Source organism: Rosa chinensis, chromosome 4 (genome assembly GCF_002994745.2).
Source record: "Rosa chinensis cultivar Old Blush chromosome 4, RchiOBHm-V2, whole genome shotgun sequence".
In the NCBI taxonomy this organism is placed as follows: Eukaryota; Viridiplantae; Streptophyta; class Magnoliopsida; order Rosales; family Rosaceae; genus Rosa; species Rosa chinensis.
The window spans coordinates 50,840,272-50,854,546 of record NC_037091.1 but is presented as its reverse complement, the minus strand read 5'-3'; the positions used below and the strand labels follow the sequence as shown (position 1 = coordinate 50,854,546).

General features: G+C 39.4%; 1 protein-coding gene and 1 non-coding gene across 2 annotated transcripts; one reads left to right on the top strand and one right to left on the bottom strand.

Annotated features, from left to right (window-relative positions):
- Nucleotides 1–6,943: 6,943 nt before the first annotated feature.
- LOC112201248 lies at nt 6,944–7,137 on the bottom strand. Its single transcript, XR_002936700.1, has one exon. It is a non-coding gene; the product is annotated as a U2 spliceosomal RNA (small nuclear RNA).
- Nucleotides 7,138–8,009: 872 nt separating this feature from the next.
- LOC112200327 (receptor-like protein kinase ANXUR1) lies at nt 8,010–11,460 on the top strand. Its single transcript, XM_024341351.2, has one exon. It carries the CDS (start codon nt 8,471–8,473, stop codon nt 11,054–11,056), a length of 2,586 nt encoding a protein of 861 aa, XP_024197119.1. The 5' UTR covers nt 8,010–8,470; the 3' UTR covers nt 11,057–11,460.
- The last annotated feature ends 2,815 nt before the right edge of the window (nt 11,461–14,275 follow it).

Sequence of the window (14,275 nt, the reverse complement as noted above, 5' to 3'; positions counted from 1 at the left end):
AGCAGCCGGAAAGAGCAAAAGCAAAGATCTACGAGAGTAGAAAGACTGGAGAAATTAGTCTTAATTTTGACAATCACAGAAAAAGTGATGTCTGTCCTGAGAATCTCAGGATAAACAAGAACAATCTTTTGAGAAGAAGCTACAGCACTAGAGAAGCTAGTGTCAGTGGTATAAAACCTACTATTGAAGAGCCAATTTCTGAAGAAGAATTAGAAGCTGATCTGAACAGACCAGTCCATATGTTCAGAACTAAGAAGCTCTATGATCTTTATAAAGAAGCTGAGAATTGCGAAAATCCTGAACGATTAGAAAAACTAATCGAAGAAATGAAAGAATACAAATTCAGAAAGACAAGAAAAGTATTTCCTTATCAAGATATTGAAATGGAAGAAGGAGAAAGCTCCAGAACTTTCATTAGCAGAGAAAAAAAAGAAATAAAACTCCCATTTCAGAAAGCCCCCACGGGTAAAAAAGGAGAAAGAAATTCCCAAAGATTTGTCCCAGAGGACAATCTGCCTAGAGTTCCTATCACGAACTATGGCATATGGTTAAATCTAGACAAGAGTCTAGACAAAAGAAAAACTATTGACCAATGGGTAGACAGCCTGATGATGGCTTCAGCACTCACCCTTGGCAAATTTGAAGCACCAGATCTGCAGGTGTACTATGAAACTACTCTCACTGGAGTAGCAAAAAAGTACTACCTATCTTTCAAAGAAACTGCCAGAGGAAGAGACTGGCTGGAAGAAATCAAAAATTCAAAATCTCCGTATGATTTTGCAGTACCACTGTACGATCAGTTCTGTGGAGATCTTTCAAATCTGAGTGAAAAAGCCAAAGAAACGGCAAAATCGAATATCTATGCTCTCAAAATCTGTGACATGAGATATTTCGAAGAATACTTGAATGAGTTTCAAGAGTACTACTGTACAATTGGTGAACTAGAGAATACTGATCTAGTTAATCTGTTGCACAGAAAACTCCCTGAACCATGGAGAACAGCTGTGAGAGAAAGCATAGCTGAAAAACCAATTGAAAGATTTTCAGTTGGAGGAATTGCCGACAGAATCCGGCAATTACTGAAAGAGCAGTGCAAAGCCAATCTTAGAGCTAAGATGGCCAAGAAACAACTCAAAGGAGTTGAAAATTTCTGTTATGGAATATTAGATATGCCCACAAACTGGGGATGCCATGACTCCAAATTCCACAGAAAGAAGAAAAAAGAAAAATATTACTCTAAAAAATTTAAAAAGAGTAATCAGAAAAAGAATTGGAAATTCAAGAGAAGTTCCAATTACAAAAAGCAACAGGATGAAGATCCTAAAAAGAAATTCTTCAAAAAGAAGAATACTCATCAGCATAAACAGCCTAGCAAGAAAGCTTGCAGATGTTGGTTGTGTAAAGCTGAAGGACACTATGCAAATGAATGCCCGGAAAAGGGTAAAAGATCTACTAAGGCTCTCTTTGAAGAATATGAGCAAATAGTAGAGGTAGCAAACATGAAAGGCTACGAAATAGCCTATTCTGATGATGAAGATGACGACAGGTCAGTCTACTCTGCCTGGTCTGGAGAAGAAGAAAGTTCATCAGAAGAGTCTGAAATTGATTCTGAAGTAGAGTACTTCGAATCTAGACAACTGAATGTTTTGAGAATAAAAAACTGGGAAGAAAGCAAGACAGAATCCTTCATGTCTTCTTATCAGGTGAACCCTGGTACATTCGTTTGTGACTACTGCTTTTGTCACGAAAAGAATGGTCTCCCAATGTTTTGTGAAGAGTCTAAGAAGACTTATCACAAAGAATGCTTCATAGCTGAAGCGAGAAGAAAAACCAAGAATGGTCTTGTCAGCCAATTGGTTAAGCAAGAATATGAAGAGTATTTTGCCGAGCAAAAGGCAAAAGAAATTGAAACTCTTTTCCAAGAAACCATGGAACCATCTTCCTCGAAAAAGGAAGAAATCGTCGATAAAGAAAAAGTCGATGAAGATCTTGAACTGGTTGAAATACCAGAAAATGTAGAACTGGTGAAACCACCAGAAACTGTTCATCTCTTAGAAAGACAAGAGGCTACTGACACATGGGATCTACTTGGCCAACCTTCTGGCAAGTATGATTATAAAGTCAGATATGATCCTCCGTCCTGGTTCAGTGATCCAGACATCAAAGAGATAATTCCTACAAACTGGGATGATAGTGAAGATAAATCACCCATGCAGGAAAATGTTTCAGAAGAATGTAAACCATTCATTCCAAAAGAGCAAGCTCAAGAAAATGAGCCTCACCAATCGAAAGTCGTCTCTACAAGTAGATACAGCAACTACATAGAGATCGGGCTCAAGTTCCCTGATCACAGGAAATATCATCTACATGCCTTTGTAGATAATGGATCAGGTTTTACTGTTGCAAAGAGATTTGCAATTCCAGATGAACTCTGGAAAGAAGATAAGAAAAAGTCTGCTACTGGTGTTACATTTGATGGAAGCCATCTCACCATGAAGAAAGTAGCAAAAAATGTTCATATCACCATTGGTGGAGGAACATTTATCATCCAGAATGTTTGGCAGTCAGAAGGCCAAGGATCAGATTTCCTGATAGGAAATGATTTTATTCTCCAACAGAGATTCATTCAGGATGAAGAAGCGATAGGTTTCAGGAAAGGAGAACGGGTGTTCTGGGCAGACCGACTCACACATGCATTCAGTGTGGTAGGTCCCGGTTTTACTACTCACTATCAGAGATCGCAACCGAATAGTGGTGATCTTACCCCCTACAAACCCAAATTCGAGCCCATACTCCAAATCAAACAACAAGAAGAATTGCTTGTTGAAGAATCCTCAGAAGAAGAAGAAGAAGAAGCAAGTGAAGATGAAGAAGCTAGTTTCATCCATGAACACAACCTCAAGCACTTTCAGAATAAGCTTGAGTCTCAGCAAACTCCCACTCTTGAAAAAATCAAGAAACTACTCGAGCAGAATGTGGATACAAATCCTCAAAAGTTTTGGGAAAAAGACCCAGTGGTCTGTGAATTGAAATTGCATGACATGAATGCTATCTGCCATGTCAAAGCCATTCCTCATTACAAAGAAGAAGATCAAAAAGAATTCAGAAAAGATATTGAAGATCTCCTGAACAAGAAATTGATTCAACCTTCCACTAGCCCTCATCATGCTCCAGCATTCTACGTGAGAAATCATGCAGAAACTCTACGAGGAAAAGCTAGAATGGTGATTGACTACAGAGATGTCAACAAAAAGACTGTCAAAGATGGTTATCAAATTGCTCAAGTAAGAGTACTGATCAACCAGCTCAGAGGAGCCAAAGTCTTTTCGAAATTCGATGCAAAGTCGGGTTTCTGGCAAGTCAAGATGCATCCCGAGAGTGTACCTCTCACTGCATTTGGAACACCACAAGGTCATTACGAGTGGCTCGTGATGCCTTTCGGTCTCAAGCAAGCTCCCTCAATCTTCCAAAGAAAGATGGACAACATCTTCAAGCATGTGGCGGAGTTCTGTGTCGTCTACATAGATGACATTCTGGTCTTCTCCAAAAACAAAGAAGAACACATGAGACACCTCCATGAGGTAGTAAAGCTGATAGTTCAGCATGGAATTATCTTAGGAGAAAAGAAAATCTTCTTTATCCTCGATGAAGTTGATTTCCTAGGAATAAACATCAAAAATGGGGTCATAAAACTCCAACCTCATATCCTTGAGAAAATCTGGAAGTTCCCAGATAGAATTCCTGATGCTAAGAGTCTAGAGAGATTCCTTGGTGTCATAAATTATGGGAGAGACTTCATCCCTAAAATCTCAGGGTTAACAGCAATGTTATCTCCTAAGACGAGTTCCAAAAGAAAATGGAACTTCACAGAAGATGATGAAAAGATTGTGAAGCAGATAAAAAATCTCTGCAAAAATCTCCCTCCTCTCCAACAACCAGAAGAGAATGATGAAATTATCCTCCAGACAGATGCGAGCGATAATTACTGGTCCGGTGTTGTTCTGGCAAAAGCGCCTGGAACTAACATTGAAAAGATCTGCAAATTTTGTAGTGGCAAGTTCAGCCCTGCAGAACTGAATTATCCCACAGGGGAAAAAGAAATTTTGGCTGTCAAGAAAACGATTTTAAATTCACCAGCTTTTCTTGGAAAAACCTTTACTGTCCGCACCGATTGTGCCAGAGTAAAGAATTTCAAAAATTTTAAACTTGATAAAGCTGCTGATAGGGGAAGATTAGCAAACTGGCAATTATTTCTTAACCAATATGATTATAATGTTGAATTAATTGCAGGAAACAAGAATTATCTTCCAGACGCATTGACCAGGGAAATGGCAATGTTTAGCCAAAGAGAAGACGACGAAGGTCGTAATCCCAGAAGCAGAAGGACTGGGAAAGAACATGAGCATCAAGAAGATCCTATGGAAACCAAAGAAAAAATTCTTAAAAGGTTTTTGCTAAGTCCTAAAGGACTAGCCTCAACTGATCAATCCCAGGGTAAAGGATTGGCTAGCCCGTCTCAAACGGCAGACGGTAAAGGCTCATCAAGACCGTTGACGGCTGCTGCTTTGCCAAAAAGCAGACCAACTCCAACTGGAGTCATAAATGTTTTTAATTATGAATTAAGAACTTTTGACACTCCTGTGTTCAGAACTGGCAGGAGACTAGCTTATCACCAAAAGGCAATCCTGGATAATCTCTTATTTGCTTTTCAAGAAAGAAGCAGTGGTCTAATGTTCCCGGCACTCTTTGCACTAGCTGAAGAACTATATGAGAACGCCAGACCACAATCTGAAGAAAGTCATATACAGCAGAGTGCTGTAAGAAAAGAAAAAATTCTCTTCCTTGAAAGTCCAGAAAGTGCTAGAGTTCCTGTCATGGCACTTAATGAATCAGACTGGCATGAATTCCATAGTCTGATAGGAAGACATAATCCAGAAGACCTAGTTCCTCCAACTCTCTTTATTGTTTCAGGTCCTTATGTTGGAAGATACCTGGTTAATGTTCAGAGTGAACATCCTCAAGAACACAAGCTCTGGCTTGTTGAAAATGGTTTTGTCCATAATCTGTGGACTAAAACAAATGATGATCTAAAAGGTTTGCCGCCTATCATTGTCAATACAGTCAAAAATGTAAGAAAAAATGACTGTATGCTTCGACTGAAGTTCAGATCCACCCCTCCAGAATGGATCCAGAAGGCAAACGGTGAAGTTGAATATATTCCTCCTTATCATTATGTAAGAATTATTCAAAGGAAATATCTTCAACCAGCCTGTGTAGGGTACAATGGCCAACCAAACTCAAGCATTCCATGGATGAAGGCCATGACTCTAGAATATATCAAAAAGATCATCTCTGAGGATACCTACAATACCTTCCTGGCAGCAGGAGAAAAAATTATCATCACTGCTTACGATCATCCTGACGTAGTCAGCAGTGACTTATTCTTATCTCTTACCAGAAAGGAGATAGATTCGACACTGGCATGCTTACGATGGGTGGAAAAACTTGAAACTGACAACCACTACAAGATGTATGTTGATACAGATGTCGAAGACAATGCAACAACAGTAAGGATGGCCCAGGCAGATAACGACTCGTTTGTCCTTGGTCACAATTCAGAAACCGACGAGAACATGTGAAGCAGCAGGTGTAGAAAACACCGAAAGTCCTTTTGGATTTTTCCCAAAAGTGACTTTTGCTTTTCAAAAAGCAGGTGAAAAACATTTCACCTAAAGGAATCTGCTTTTTCCCCTACCGACCTCCACCAGCAGGAGCACTAAGGAAAGCAGGAAATCACGGAGTCGTTCTGTACATTTTGTTGTTTTGAATTGTAATTTGAGTTCCGCTCCCTATATAAGGAGCTTTAGCTTCTCTTAGAAGGCATTCGAAAAAAGAAAGGCATCAGTTCTATATTCGAAAATCTCTAAGATCAGCATATCTCAGTAGCAGTAGCAGTCCGTCTGTGGACACAGTGTGCTTTCTATTACAAGTAAGTGTTGGTAAATCAGTTATGAGTAGCTAAAACAGCTTCTAGCTGTTTGCCCAAGAGTGAGGCTCTGGGTTCTGTATCTGTATTTATGTTTGAATAAATAAATTCAGTTTGTGCCTAGTACTCTGTCACAAAAATATTTTACTGTTTTTGCATCTATGTTTTGGTAGCAGTAGCAGTCAGTAAGCAGTAGCAGTCTTTCTATAAAAACTGACCCCTATCATACTAAGGCAGCAGTGATTCCGCCCTGGTAGTAGCCGCTTAGACAGGAAGTCGTTAGGTGAAATTGTGGCATGTTGAAGGCTAGTCCTTAGGCTGATACTGTGTTAGTTTGGAAAAGAAATAGGCTGATACTGTGTACTGTAGCTGATACTATGTAAAAAGCAAAAGAAGGTAAAAGGAGAATAGTGTCTGTCCTTAATTGTATAGTGGAAAAGGTTGTGGACTTAGTTGTCAAAAAATATGTTGTCTGGTAGTGCTTTGTAGTTAACCCTTTTACATAACAAGCTCACCCCATGTGTGCTACTGCTACTAATTAAATTAAGAATGGATTGTAGACCCATATATCAATACTAGTTACTACTGGCTCTTCTCCATGTGTGTTCGATATGCCTCCGATTTACAGCTGGACTGAATCCATGATGAACAACTCATGAGCCAAAACATTTGAACTTTTAAAAGGGTGATTCCTTTTCCAAGACTGGTTGGAAAATTTAACATGAACGTTTCTCCATTGAGTCAATTATAACAAGACTTGGCATATGATACATAACAATAACCGAACCCATTACTACCTTATTCATCTGGCACATATTTAAGGATTTTCAATTTATTTATTTATTTTATCTTAAACCTAGAGGACCTTCATAGTCTTTAGTTTATCCGTCCATTAATTGTGAGTATGATTCTCTTGAATGTTAGTCACAAGAAGCAAAATAATTGATATTAGTTTTGGTAGGGTGCGCCAAAATCCTTGCGATAGTGCAAAGCAAGGTTGACACATGTAAGTCACAATAGCAAGCTATTGTGGACTCATCCCTTAAAAAATTAATTTAATATCATGTGAACCAATGGTCCACGTACCAGAATATTAAACTGATAAGAACAGATACTAAACTTAATCTTAGCCAATAGGCCGAAAAAGGTATGCTTTTGCTAGTATTAAACCGCCTCTTTTATACCCAATTGGCAATTGCACTCTCCTACTGCTTTCAAGTTGGCGATGTGGGACACTGAATGCTTTTATTTTATTTATTTATTGTATTAATTAATTTATTTTTTCATGTGCTTTTGCTGACTGTGGTTTGTACTTCTCCACAACCTCATCACAACCACAAATAATGAATAGAACGTCAAATGTGGAAGTGCTTGGTTAGATCCACTGGTCCTCTTTATCGTTGCATATGGGGGTTTTGGTTCTCCCATTCCATAGCTTAGTTTGAACAGAAAGAGTCCTAGTAGGACAGGGATTGCTCTCTAACCGGGAATTTCAAAAGCCATGGGCCGCACGGCAAAGTAATCAACTAAAGACGAACTTAAAATGAATATTGTGTAATTTAACTATTTTTACAACATCAGCTGTTGCACTTTCCTCTGGCTAGTTCAAGTTGCACAAGTAATTTTTTTTTTTCCGTCGAACTTTCACGATATGTTGTGTAAATTTAACTCTTATTATTAATAGAAAAGATAAGAACGAAGAAAAAAAATGAACGTTAGATGGTGAAGTTGCTCAAATTCTTGTTTTGTCAAGCTTTCAAGGTGGTCTATCTAATATTATCTAACTTACATTATTAAATCAAAATTTACGTCTACCTACCTCTAAAAAAGATAAGACAATGAATGTTAGGCGGTGAAGTTGCTCAAATAATAGTCTCTCTTTCAAACCTAGCGTGGTCTAGCATGCATAATTCAACTCTTATTATTACTACAAAATTAACGTCTACCCAACCTCTTCAAATGAAAAAAGAAAAAAATTAATTTAAGAGAAGAAGAAGAAGAAATGTTATGATAATTTGGAAAGGTTAGGTGAATGTAGCACCACTCCCTTAAATGAAACCTAAAGAAACGCCAAGGCACTCAAATTCCGATTTCCAAAAGCGCATTGTGGCGTTTCTCTCTCAATTACTCGATCTAGTAACTACCTCCTATCCTAACGTTCCGTCCATGTCGTAGCAAAAACGCAGACAGAAGAACCAAAACTTGCAGAAAGAAAGAAAACAATTACACAGAAAATGAAAGCCAAACCACCATTTGGTTTGTAATCTTGAATCACTTCCTACATTTTCCAGGTAAATCAGTAATCTTTTACTTCCATGAAACTAAAGTACGTACTTTGATTTGATACAGAGTCATTGTGATTAAACTCCATTTAGTACAGGAAAACATATTCTCTCATTGAACTTGTTTCTCTTGTTTTCCTGTACTCTGTTCCATATCTCTCTGTTTTTCAATTCTATCCCAAAAGGGTTTCTCTTTTCAGCTATGATCTCCAACACCCAGATCTTATTTTGTCTGATCTTGTTATCTCTATGCACCATTCAAGTTCTTAGCGCAGACTCAAAGTCTTCCAATCCTTACATACTTAATTGTGGTTCTTCAAACGGTGGCACCGATTCCGATGGCCGGAAATGGTCATCGGATTCCCAGTATATTTCCGGGAATTCCACGACGGCGAGGGCCCAATACCAAGACCCTTCTCTTCCTTCCGAAATCCCATACATGTCTGCAAGAATCTTCAGCTCTTCATCCTCATACAAATTCTCTGTTTCACCAAAGCAACGTCTTTGGCTCAGACTCCATTTCTACCCTTCTTCCTATAACAGCCTTGACAAATCCGACTCGTATTTTGATGTGACCGCAAATGGGTTTACTCTCCTCAACAATTTCAGCGCCTCCATCACAGCCGAAGCTCTCACGCAGGCCTACATTGTCAAAGAATTCTCACTCATTCCTGTCGAGTCCGGGAATCTCAACATCACTTTCACCCCCTCTTCGTCACATAAGAAATCATTTGCTTTTGTGAACGGGATTGAGGTGATACCTATGCCGGATATATTCCACTCAGCCAATTTGGTCGGATTCGATGAACAAACGGTCGATGTACAAAGCTCGACTCTCCAGACCATGTTTCGGCTCAATGTGGGTGGGCAGTATGTTGGGCCAGCCAACGACTCCGCCGGGCTTAACCGGACATGGTATGATGATTCGCCTTACTTGTTTGGTGCAGCATTTGGGGTCACATCTGAGGCTCAGAAGAATGTCTCGATTAGATACTCTAATAATGTGTCAGAATCTATTGCACCTGTTGATGTTTACAGTACCGCTAGATCAATGGGACCTGACCCGGAGGTCAATTCGAATTACAATCTCACATGGGTTTTTCAGGTGGATGCTAATTTCACTTATGTTGTGAGGTTACATTTCTGTGAGCTTCAGGTCACCAAGGTCAATCAGAGAGTGTTTGATATATATGTGAACAACCAAACGGCGCAGCCGGCTGCAGATGTGATCGCATGGACAGGGAAGATCGGGGTTCCTCTTTATAAAGATTACGCAGCTTTTGTGAAAGATAAAGCTGGAGATGACGAACTGTGGGTGGCATTGCACCCATCTGTGTCAATGAAGCCTGAGTTCTATGATGCAATACTTAATGGATTGGAGGTCTTTAAGATCAATGATACTAGTGGCAACTTGGCAGGCCCCAACCCTGTGCCGTCTCAGATGCTTCAAGATGCTGAGGCGGCCGCGGCTGCGGAGAATAATCCCTCCCCACCGGCAGCGGGATCAAAGAATAAGGGTTTGGTAATTGGTGGAGTCACTGGTGGGGCTGCTGGTGTTGTTGTAGCTGCCGCGGTTGGCTTTGTTGTGTACCAAAGGAAGAAGAGATCACATGAATCCGGGGTTGGGGCTTGGTTGCCGCTGTATGGTACGTCTACCACATTGACTTCTCGAAAGAGTGGTACTAATACCGGTAGTACTAGCCATGTTTCGAGTTTGGCTGCTGGTCTATGTAGGCATTTCTCATTATCCGAGATCAAACATGGTACCAAGAACTTTGATGAGTCTCAAGTTATTGGGGTTGGAGGGTTTGGGAAGGTTTACAAAGGGTTGATTGATGGAGCGTCGACGGAAGTGGCTATAAAGAGATCCAATCCATCTTCCGAACAAGGGGTTAATGAGTTCCAAACTGAAATCGAGATGCTTTCGAGGCTTAGGCACAGGCATTTGGTCTCCTTGATTGGTTTTTGTGAAGAAGAAGGCGAGATGATTTTGGTTTATGATTACATGGCTAATGGGACTCTTAGGGAGCACCTCTACAAGTGCAACAAGCCTCCATTGTCGTGGAAGCAAAGGTTGGAAATTTGTATAGGAGCTGCGAGGGGACTGCATTATCTTCATACAGGTGCAAGGTACACTATCATCCATAGAGATGTGAAAACAACAAACATTCTCTTGGATGAGAATTGGGTAGCTAAAGTCTCTGATTTCGGGCTATCCAAAACGGGGCCTAATCTTCACCAAACCCATGTTAGTACAATGGTGAAGGGTAGCTTCGGGTACTTGGACCCTGAATACTTCCGCAGGCAACAATTGACTGAAAAATCAGATGTTTACTCATTTGGGGTAGTTCTATTTGAAGTTTTGTGTGCAAGGCCAGCACTCGATGCTACATTGCCTAAGGAGCAAGTTAGTCTTGCAGATTGGGCTATGCACTGTCAAAAACGAGGAACTCTTCACGAAATCATCGATCCACATCTTAAGGGGACATCAATAAATCCCGAATGTCTTAAAAAATTCGCAGAGACAGCTGAGAAGTGTTTATCCGATCATGGACTATATCGTCCTTCAATGGGTGATGTCCTTTGGAACCTTGAGTTTGCTCTTCAATTGCTTGAACATCCAGACGGGGAAAGAGTTGTAGCTGAAGTCAGAGCAAATGATGCTTATGCTATGCACAATGCCACTCTGGCCATTGAAGAAAAGAGCACTACTGCAAGTGTGCCTGTTGATGAGTTGACCAATAGTACTGTTGTTTTTTCACAGTTTGTGAATCAACAAGGAAGATGATGAGCAGGACAATGAATCATTTGACTATTGTTATGCCTGAGTTTTGTTACCCTTTTTGTATGCTTAGGAGTTTTGTCTTGTAGATTGTGCATACAGACTACTGAAACTGTCAGAGAAGCTTTGGCCGGGGGACACACATGCTTTGTGGATAGACCCCATCTTTCCACCTGGTAAATATCTAGAGTTTGAAAAATTAACTTGCGTTGCTTTTTAATTCGTTTTCCTGTTCTTTTGTTCGGCTTTCAGCCAGTACATTAACGCATCTATACATTAAGCTAGATTAATTATATATGTGTAATGGTGGATGTAGACCAGAGTAAATTAGTGATAGACCAGTCTACCATTGCATAGATATTGTATCACTACAGAGAGCTGATCTACGTCTGTATGGATATTTACTGCACTTTAGCGTTTTCTTCTTTTTAGTTTTTCATGTTTTTGCTTAAAAGTTAAAACCATGATGCAGCATATTGCAGCTTTTGTTTGCAAAACATTTGTAACCTTGTGCCCCATATCAAGCTCTCTCTCCCCCCCATAGTCCAACAGATCGACTAGACAAAAAGAGCTTATGACTAAGAAACAAATTCATAAAATTTTTGGGGAAGAGATTTTATCATCAACAGACAAGCCACAGGCAATGTAAGTGGGCTACATATATACTAAGCTAAACTTTGCAAAGACTGAGAAATACAAGCCAATGATAATTTTCTATTTTTCTGGACCATTAATCAGAAGTTTGGCTTTTGGATTAGCAAAACTTGGCAGATTTGAAAGAAAGGGGGTACATAAAGGAGTTAAAGTAAGTGAAACTGATGCTCTGACTGGTCTTCAAAGGCTTGCCTCCATTGACCAAGCAATCATCAAATGAGAGCCTCTTGAAGATGGTTGGGTTTATGACTCTTTCTGAGGCAAACCAACCACAGTGGAGATGAATATTTGAAGCAGCACATGACCCAGAATTAACACAGATGTTCACAATCTGTACTATGTATCTTGGAATCCCAGACGTGGTGTCTATGCTTTGTGAGATGCTTATGTCTCTATTTGCACAGCTCCCTGTTCACAAAAATTAGTTTGTTCTAAACAAGAGCAAAGTTAACAAATTTGTGAGGATAAGTACCAATCAGATCATGGGTATGTGTTATAGAAAAATGAAAAGGATGGGATCTTCACCATGAAACAAAAGCTTTCTGTGAGTTGATGAGTTACCCTTTTCTGAACATTCCATAGTTGCTGAGTGGTTGCTAGAAGCTCCATGAAATGAAGACAAAAACTTGTTTGAAGGACCTGTATAAAGAAAAAATACTCGTGTTATTATATATAATGTGTGTATGTACTAGAAACTCTATATTCATGAGCATTTACAGTTTCACACACACACACACACACAAATACACACACACACACACACACACAGAGTTAATTAGGAGGTACCAGAATGTGCTCCAAGATTGCAGAACAGAATGATAAACATGATGAGCAAATAAATGAGGAAGAACACATGATAAGAACTCATGATGATGGCCTCTTTAGTTACAAGGTCAAACTGCAAAGAGTTCTGTGGCTAGATCTCCTATTTTGTTTTGGTAGTGTTGGATAGAATTCAATCCACAATTATGCAGTGGAGGTCAATTCAGTAAGAAATGAGAGGATAGGTTATCTTCTCTGCATTTTATTGGATTGCTGACCCTATTGTCTAGTACTGGATATATGTATTCAAGAAGGGTTTGAACAATTAAGTACACTCCAATGAAGTCTGCAGGCTAAGGACTAAGCTAGGGAGAGTGAATGAGTCACTTTTCTATTCTGCAAAGACAAGGATGGTAGCTGCAATTTATAACACGCAGAATAAGAAATTGCTATTTCCCAATTATTATATTGCCTCAACTTCCCTTCCCTAATTTCCCATACAAACCAATTGAAACCAGACACATACAGATTTATAAGAAGAAAAGGAAAATATTAGAACCCTAGATTTGCTTACTAAATGATGCGTGTATATTATATAGTCTTGGAAAATTGAATTAAATAACTTCAGACCAGGCCCTGATTATACTATTCCAAACGCTGCCGGACCTTGCAGAGCAGAATTTGATATACAAGTTTAGTGATTGTAGCAGTACTATTCCAGGAATGTAGCAATACCAAAGAAAAAGACCAAGAAATTTTTAAACAGAGAGGGAGCAAAAAGAAAAACACTCTATCAAGAAACAGATATGCCACACTCAAGTGACGGTAGTCAGTTGTTTTTGAGTCAGATTATGAAAATTTTTGTGAAAAAAAAAAAGACAAATACTACTCAAATAGTGACAAAAATAGTCTAGTTACTATTAACCCCAGGTATAAATAGCAGGCACAAGGGCGACTTCAAAGGAAAATGAATTTTAATCCAACCCTGTTTTTTTTTTTTTTTTTTTTTAGAAAGAAAACAAACTTACGTTAAAACAGTGAGGCCTACTAGCGCGGCTGGCCGGCTATATCAGCGCTCCATGTTGAGTTGCAGGCCCTGCAGATGGCCATTCACTTTGCCATATCCATGCAGCACGAATTTGTTTGTTTTCAGAGTGATTGTTTGCAGTTGGTGCAAGCAATTAATGGCCAAGAAGAGAATGACTCACTATTGGGAAACCTTTTGGATTATGTTCAGTTCTTACTACAGCAACATCCCCACTTCATTTTGTCTCATGTTAACCGGCTAGCAAATAGTACTGTAGCTCATCATCATCTTGCTCATACGGCTTTAGTTTTAAATACCTCTCATTCTTGGTTTCTGTATACTCCCGAATTTATTCGGGATGCCATCTTGAGCGATATTCATCGCTAGTTCAATGAAATTTATCTTTAATAAAAATAAAAAAAAGTACAGAGAAGCTTAACCAACATCAAACCCAAAAGGAACAACATCCTGGGGAGAAATGTGGGAAGCATCAAACAACAATAAACTAATAAGGAGGAAGGAGGATTGGTAACGCAATCACTAGGACACATCCGGCCTCCTGGAAGCCAAGGCCGCAATGAAATCTGCCGCCTGATTGGCTTGACGGCTGGACCAAATCCAGCTAACATTGGAAAAAGATGAAGTTAAAGAATGAATTCTCCAGATAAGCGGAGCTATCATCCAATCCATAGAAGAAGAATGATCCTTCTTAAGAGTACAAATAACTTCAGAAGAGTCTGATTCCAATATGAAAGTAGATAAATTCAACCCATATATTGTCC

Bases quoted from the DNA above. Each gene is read 5' to 3' on its own strand.
- LOC112200327 (XM_024341351.2), top strand. From the start codon at position 8,471: ATGATCTCCAACACCCAGATCTTATTTTGTCTGATCTTGTTATCTCTA.